This window comes from Palaemon carinicauda, chromosome 3 (assembly GCF_036898095.1).
Source record: "Palaemon carinicauda isolate YSFRI2023 chromosome 3, ASM3689809v2, whole genome shotgun sequence".
Lineage (NCBI taxonomy): Eukaryota > Metazoa > Arthropoda > Malacostraca > Decapoda > Palaemonidae > Palaemon > Palaemon carinicauda.
Genome location: NC_090727.1, coordinates 96,776,074 through 96,784,686, shown reverse-complemented (window position 1 = coordinate 96,784,686; position 8,613 = coordinate 96,776,074). Strand labels below are relative to the sequence as shown.

Below are 8,613 nucleotides of genomic sequence, written 5' to 3'. Positions count from 1 at the left end.
TCAGGATCGTAGATGGTGTTATTGCTTCTTGGTATTTAAGCGAGGTATCCGTCCTTATGAAGACCGATGATGCGACCTCACTTATAACCCACAATACCAGAAAAGTCCTCAGGATCTATAAATATGTCATAAATACGCTCTATTGATAGAGAGCAAATATACGAAAATATATCAACAAAACTATTTAACTGCCAGTTAATATAATAAATGCATGAAGCAAATATGAACTCGAACGAGCAGAATAAAAGAAGACAATTCACAAATATAAGTAGTTAAACCGGCAATAAATTCTAAATTTTGAATGAAAACAATATGGTTGGTCCTTTGGATGATATTTTATGGTTCAGGTTAAGGAGACAATTCATTCAAAGTGAATGAGTAACTCGAGTGAAATTTACAAGGCACAAGCATCAATGTGGTTTGCAACTTACCTCCACTCTAAGCAAGCCTCTCTAGGTCAATTGCAGCTGTCGTTGTTAATTCAAAAATCGATGTAACTCCATGGTATAGTAGCCTCAAGAAGTAATCCAAGTGCTCGCACTTCCAAGCAGGATCATCCTCGACCAACGGTCACACTAATCACTTAATGCTCCATATTAAAATTTACGCTGGATTGGTGAAAAATATTAGTGAAGAGTTAACACGCCCTTCTCAGCTGCTGAGTGAAAATGCACTGCCGTCTTCAAACGCTGGGACTAGAAGTAAACTTTTGAGGTGAAGTAAAGGTTTTCGTTCAGTCTCAAAACTCTATTATTAAATTATCACTTTAAAGGAGGAATTTTATGGTTGCAAACTATTGATGCTTTCACAAACTTAAAATATAACATACTGAAACTGAACGAGTCTCCAATTTAAACTTTTCCCAAAAACAAAAAAGAAACTTAGAATTTTGAAACAAGCAAAGTAGAAAATCAAGGACCATAAAGGGTGGACACTACACTCAAAAGTTAAAAAGAACAAAGTGAAAAAGTTTCACCTTTTTCAACACTCCCAGCAAAGACATTCAATTTCAACTGTTTTAGTGTCAGAAGAAATTTAATTTTTATTTATCAGTAGTAAAAAAAAAACCTCATGTCCCATACAATTAAAAATATACAAGAATTATTTACAAGGTACAAGTAATGAATATTAAGCATCTCCATGAAGAAAAAGATTTTTCGTTTTTCGTACGCCTTTCAAAGCAGCCAATCTTTTAGGCCTCTTTAATGCAAGATCCTCATTGGAATGCCCATCCTCTTGCCTATGCACTACTTTAGAGTGAGAATATTCATTAATACTCAGTAGAGGAATTAATGATGAAGAGTATCTATTTACTCTTTCTTCGTTTCCTCTCATTACTGTTGCACCAGTGGTTTCACCAATTGAGTTCATCTGAACGCTTTTAACGATTCCCATAGGATAATTTGCAGGTTTCAAATGAACATCTTTTAGTAACACTATATCACCAACTTGCAAATTCTTGTGCGATACTGGCTTGTATCTAGAACCAACATTTGTGGCTTGATGCACAAGTGCTGCAAGGAATTCAGAGTTATAAATTTCTTTTAAACATGAACGAGACTTGCGCAATCTACTATAACTGTCCTTAATATGCTCTATTGGATCCTTATTAGGAGTCCATGAAGGGTCGGAATCTGGAAGAGGTTGCAAATTAGGAATGATGCTCAAAGACACCAACTCATAGCCCTTTAGCAAAATTTCAGGTGTTATTGCAGCAGGAATGACTTCATTTGGATTATTATCTCTTAAAGACTCGTGAAAAGCAATTGGCCTGCGATTAACTGAATGTACAGTCTCTGCTATAAGAAACTCAAAATCAAGAGAATTCAATACAGTATTTCGAACTGAACCATATATAAGTCTTTTAACTAATTTAACACAACTTTCCACAAGTGATCCAAGTTAGTTACAGCCTTTGTAGTATTGCTCAAATTCTACAGCCCTCATTCCATGTTCCTGTAGATATTGCACAGTATCTGGGTCACTTAAAAAATCAGAAATTAAATTAGTACCTGCAACAATTTGAGATCCCATATCTGAAAAGCACAATTGTGGAGTACCATACTCCCATATATGTAACTGAAGTGCTCTCAAGAATGTGGGTACAGTCATGTCAAAGCATAATTTTAAATTTATAGCTCGAGACCACAAACACGTTATACAAAGCAACCAAATTTTTGTTTTAACCCCTTGGTACTTAATATAATACGGGCCAAGATAGTCCAGGAAAATAGATCTGAAGGGAATATTGGGAGGTTTCAACCTAAAATCTCTGCATGGACTTTGATTCAATTTGACTGCATGTCTGTGAAATCGTCTGCAGTTTATATATTCTTTCAAAATCTTCTTTACAGTTGAAAAGAAATGTGAAACCCAAAAAGTTTTCCGAAATTCGGTCAACAATGAGTAGATGCCAGCATGGTTTGTCATTTTATGCATTTCCAAGATTAATTTCTTGGTCAGGACGCTATCCTTTGACAAAAGGATAGGCGAGAACATAAATTTATCTCTGTCCTTCCAGCGTGCAGTCTTACTTCTAACACGCAATATACCATTGTGATCTGGATAAATATTAAGTTGGCTGATTATATTAGGGATCTCTTTAACTGCATTAGAAGACCCTGCAAAATATTTAAAAGCTTCTGGAAAGTGAATCTGCTGGTCTCTGTAGATTACAAAGTTATAAGCTTCTGACAAAGTTTCTTCATCAGTAAGACAATTAAAATGTGAATATTTACTTGGGTCCCTCATCTTTACTGCAATTTTCAGGTTATTAATAAACCTTATCACATACCTATGGACTGAAACTATGCTCTTGAAGCCTGAAAAGGAATCCATAGAAACCAAATGGTTTATATCCTCTCGAACCACAGACTCGGTAGCAACATGAACATTACTACTTTCAAGAGAAGAGCTTATACCTTCTTCTCTGAGCAATGTATTAGGAATGGTGACTTCCATCATATCACTTGCGAAAACATCAATATCTGCATCAGCAACAGTACCACTGAAAAAATTAGAATTCATTAATTGCTTGTAGGAGAGAGGTCGGGTGATTGCATCAGCTGGGTTTTTGGAGCCTGCACAGAATTTAAACTTAATAGGAAATTCTTCACACATTCTGAAGATACTATCTAATCTATTTTTCACAAAGATACTCAAATTACGCAATTTATCAAACTTTGTAACATGTGCTGATAACCAATGTAAGCAAACTAGACTATCTGTGTATAGATCCATCCCTACTACGAGTATGTTAATATGCTCAACACAATTAGAACCACTTAATTCTCTTCTAATATCACGAAACACTTCAGTCCCTAAAGAAACTTCCTGAAATTCAAGAGAAGGTATGGATTTAGATTCTAATTGTTTGTTAACAAATTTGTTCTTAGCCATGACAAAGTTTTTTTTTTTAGTTCTCAAATCATATAAGAACACAACACAGCTGTAAATGCTTCTAGAACTGTCTGTATATGCAATCAAATTATACATATCATCTCTCCTACCGACAAATCTATTAACTGAAATCGTTGGAGAAGAATTTAGCTGCTTAGCAATATTATTCCATTCTCTTAACAGATCCTCTGATAGCCTATTGTCCCAACCAATTTCTTTATTGCACTGCAAAGAATGCATGAATATTCTAGCTCTATTTAGTAAAGGTCCACAAAAATTAAAGATATCAAAATTTGATGCAATAGAACTCAAAATCTGCCTTTTAGATGAAGCATTCTTATCCAAAACTAATTTCTGGGTGGACAAAGAATCAGTCTTTGTATTCCAAAGCAATCCAAAAAGCTTGGTCACAGGGGTCGACTTCTCACCAGTTTCTCCATCAATGGAACTCTGCAAAGATTTACAATTTGTCATAAACTGTTGTACTTCAAATCCACAAGGCTCAAAAATCTGCTTCAAATTATCGAAGGCCCATTTCAATTTGACAGGGTCATTGAATGAAATCGCTCAATTATCCATATAACATAAATCATAAATATTTCTCTTCAAATTCCTAATTTGTAGCGAATCATTCTTTATATCAATCATGAGAATATAATATAAAGCTAAAAGCAGTAAAGCAGGACTAGGTCTAAGACCAAAAGGAAGCCGAACATGTTTGTACACTATCAATGAAAAATCACCCTTGGCAACATTTCTGTACCAATAAAACAAAAGCTTTTGCTGATCAGATTCAGGCAGCACAATTTGCAAGAAGGCTTTTTTCAAGTCAAAGCACAGGACATTGCTATCAAATCTCAATTGCAGAATTGCAGTATAGAAGTAGATAGTTTCTTATTAAGGCAAGGGCCCGCTAACATTGCCTGATTGTGGCTGACTGTTAAAGGCTTTGAGGGATCATTTTCACTAATATTAGAAAGAAAAAAAATTCTACATTTGCTACTCTCCTTTTCGAACCTGAATACAGGTATGTGTGGCAAAAAGGAAAAACTAGGGTGCTCCTCCAGGAATTGAGATAAATTATCTACCCTCTCTATTATACCTAGACGCTCTTGTTCTCTGAAAACATCGTCTATCATTCCAAGAGACTTACCATCTTTGTGATATCTCTTAAAATTAGACTTTAGAACCAACTTTGAAAGAGTTTGATTTTTGCCAAGAAGATGAGACACTTTCTTGTTCCATAAGATAGGAAGCACTAGTCTCCCATCATCACTGCGTGTAACAGAATTCAAAACATAATTTATCAAATGCACATCATTTTCGACACAAGATTCATTATACAAAGTTTTATCATAATTCAATATCTGAGAACACTGTTCAGAGAGAACAGCATCTGTAGCTTTTTTAGTTCAGATTGAACAAGATTACCTTTATCATCAAGTACAGCATAATCTACTTCTGCAGAAATACATTCAGTATTTGGGGAATGATCTTTCTGCGGCTCAATAATAGTTACTGAATCAGCCTCAGAATGATTAAGTAATACGCTTGGGTTCCTTGTAGAATTACTGCTGTGAGGAATACTTTGCAAATTTCTCAGGTATTCATTAACATTTCCAGAAAGCATAATACCAAGGGAAGTTTCCAAATATGCAGAGGGAACACCAGAGCCAAACAATTTCGTTATTTCTGTTAAACAATGAATAGAATGAGTTCCAAGTATGAACTTAATATCAGAGATCATATCCTCCCCTTTTGTCAAAAATTTATCTGCAAATTTTTATCCCTTTTCCATAAATCTTTCAACAATTCGACTCAAACCTGGAAGAATTAGCTTTGTATTGATTTCTGGAAGGCAGATTGCTTCCACACAAAAACTGTTCACATTATTATTTAAATTAACACGAACAACATTAGTCAACAATTTTCTTTGAGAATTAATACCTCTTACAGTGACACTGAAATTTGACTCCAATACTTCCAAATTATTTCGCTTTGCAAATTCAGCATCAATAAAATTAAGCTGAGAACCACTGTCTTTAAGACAACGCATTTGCTCATTATTAGACAAAACAACCGAGAAAGTGGGTAAAATGGAAGCCCCAGTATGTGAAAGGACCTTATTGCAATCTATGCTTATCATACCATTTGTTGCTCCAGGGGAAGAGCCCTTTTCTTTATTGACATTATTAGTAGTAACTTTAACATTACTCTCACACAAAAAACTAAAATGCCAGTCGTTACATTTGTTACATTTTCTCAAGAACCTGAATCTACATGCACTTGTTTTATGAGGATTAGCACATTTAGTGCAAGCATTCAACTTAAGCAGCCTTTCGACCTTTGCCTTTGGAGAGGCATAAACCTTACAACTGTTAACTGGATGATCAGCATTTTCGGAACCATTTTCGTCCCTACACAAAATACAACCCTTTAATTTCACTGCACTGGAAGAGTCAACCTGTACGTTACTAGCGAAACTTAATGTTGATCTAGCATCTGACTGAACTTTACGATTAACTTTCTTCTCCTGATATCTTTTCTGAACCCCAAGGTAACGCTCTGTGGCCTCAAAAATATTATCCTCAATATCCTTAAGCAAAGGTTTGTTTTTATTTGTAATTTGAGTTAATTGTAATTTAAGACCATCATTCATAGCATCCCAAAAGAAATATTGCAAGACATCATCAATGGTTATGGAAAGTGCAGCAAACGAGTTTTTAATGCTTCTCATCTTACCAATAAAGGCATATGGGTCAGAGTCATACGTTAATTTTAATCCTGAAAGGGCAAGCATAGTTTCAAATTTCTGACCTAATTCAGAACCAAAAGCTTTTTGTAACAAGGCTTTGGCTTCCTTATAATTCTGTTCAGTAGAAGATAAAGACTTCACAAGCGCTAATGGCTGTTTACCTAGTTGATTTTGGAGATAAATAAATTTAAGATAAGAGTCTACTTTCATTGTCTCCATAGCCTTCTCAAAATCCTTAAAAAAATTTTCTATGCTTTCCCCCTCAGAATGATTATATACAGGAAGAGGCAAACATGGGTATTTAATATTAGGAGAAGGGTTACTAGGCAAGGGAATTTCTGCTGTGACTTTCTCGAGCATAGCTAATGATGATAAAATATTATCCGTATAAATAGCACAACAATCTAGTTCATCTTTGATATCAGATTCATCCTTTTGTTCACTGAAAAGCATATCCACTATCTGAGAGTCCAAACTATCTAACTTTGTTTTTAAATTTTGAAGGGATAATACAAAACTAATCCTTTCTTTCTCAGTGAGAGTACCATATTTAAGCCTTACACTGTCACACTTTTTGGTCACCTGTGTTCGACAATGACCACGTGAAATCTTAAGAGCCTTCAACTTCTCCATATTGCATGTAAATTCAGCTATAACTTAAAAAGTAGAAATGTGCAATATATAATGAATAAACCCATTAGCAAATTCAGAAATTAAGCAAAGCGTTATCGAAGGAAATATAACCTATGCAAATTCGCAAATATTCACAAAAAATATGACCAACATAGCAAAATAATAAACAAGTAAAATATTTACGAAGCTAAAAATGTGTGACCGCGATCGAAAGATTGAACCCGACGAGGAAGAACACCATGAAGCAAAAGATCTTTAACGGGCCCCACGTTGGGCGCCATTTTCAAAATACTGGAGATTTAAAAAATTATCAATGGCAATAAATTATGATCAAGAGCGAATTCAAATATTTATTTTACATAAACAGAACTATCACTGAAATATGTATTAAAGAAAATGGCTCAGGATCGTAGATGGTCTTATTGCTTCTTGGTATTTAAGCGAGTTATCCGTCCTTATGAAGACCGATGATGCGACCTCACTAACAACCCCCAATACCAGAAAAGTCCTCAGGATCTATAAATATGTCATAAATACGCTCTATTAATAGAGAGCAAATATACGAAAATATATAAACAAAACTATTTAACTGCCAGTTAATATAATAAATGCATGAAGCAAATATGAACTCAAACGAGCAGAATAAAACAAGACACTTCACAAATATAAGTAGTTAAACCGGCAATAAATTCTAAATTTTAAGTGAAAACAATATGGTTGGTCCTTTGGATGATATTTTATGGTTCAGGTTAAGGAGACAATTCATTCAAAGTGAATGAGTAACTCGAGTGAAATTTACAAGGCACAAGCATCAATGTGGTTTGCAACTTACCTCCACTCTAAGCAAGCCTCTCTAGGTCAATTGCAGCTGTCGTTGTTAATTCAAAAATCGATGTAACTCCATGGTATAGTAGCCTCAAGAAGTAATCCAAGTGCTCGCACTTCCAAGCAGGATCATCCTCGACCAACGGTCACACTAATCACTTAATGCTCCATATTAAAATTTACGCTGGATTGGTGAAAAATATTAGTGAAGAGTTAACACGCCCTTCTCAGCTGCTGAGTGAAAATGCACTTCCGTCTTCAAACGCTGGGACTAGAAGTAAACTTTTGAGGTGAAGTAAAGGTTCGTTCAGTCTCAAAACTCTATTATTAAATTATCACTTTAAAGGAGGAATTTTATGGTTGCAAACTATTGATGCTTTCACAAACTTAAAATATAACATACTGAAACTGAACGAGTCTCCAAAGCAAGAACACGAACTAACCATTATAAACAATTTAAACTTTTCCCAAAAACAAAAAAGAAACTTAGAATTTTGAAACAAGCAAAGTAGAAAATCAAGGACCATAAAGGATGGACACTACACTCAAAAGTTAAAAACAACAAAGTGAAAAAAGTTTAACTTTTTTCAACAAATAATATTCAAAATAGGACTGTAAATATTCAGCTATTTCAGACTACTTCACCTTTCCCAAACAGTCTTCGCCTTCCTCAGACCTGATGAGATCTTGATTTACTCTAACTTTTTTTTATCCTAGTTCTCGATTTTTTCTTTATTTTTCTTATTTTGAAGTTTTCATTTCTCAGTTCCTGAGTTCCCAATTTTCGAGTAACCAAATCTCGAGCTGTTATCAATTTTCTTCTTCTTCTTCTTCTTCTTCTTCTTCTTCTTCTTCTTCTTCTTCTTCTTCTTCTTCTTCTTCTTATTATTATTATTATTATTATTATTATTATTATTATTATTATTATTTTCATTACTTGCTAAGCTACAACCCTAGATGGAAAAGCAGGATGCTATAAGCCAAAGGGCTCCAAAAGGGAA

General features: G+C 34.5%; 1 protein-coding gene across 3 annotated transcripts; it reads right to left on the bottom strand.

The window, feature by feature from the left end:
- Positions 1–203: 203 nt before the first annotated feature.
- On the bottom strand, positions 204–8,262 carry LOC137638394 (uncharacterized). Of its 3 annotated transcripts, none has more exons than XM_068370428.1 (2): positions 7,620–8,262; positions 204–7,303 (listed from the first exon to the last, which is right to left on the bottom strand). In XM_068370428.1, the coding sequence occupies exon 2, from the start codon at positions 3,871–3,873 to the stop codon at positions 1,903–1,905; it is 1,971 nt and encodes a 656-aa protein (XP_068226529.1). In that variant the 5' UTR covers positions 3,874–7,303; positions 7,620–8,262; the 3' UTR covers positions 204–1,902. The 3 variants fall into 3 exon arrangements, with proteins under 3 accessions (XP_068226529.1, XP_068226530.1, XP_068226531.1); XM_068370429.1 differs by having other exon boundaries at positions 204–3,849; XM_068370430.1 differs by having other exon boundaries at positions 3,892–7,303.
- Positions 8,263–8,613: the final 351 nt, after the last annotated feature.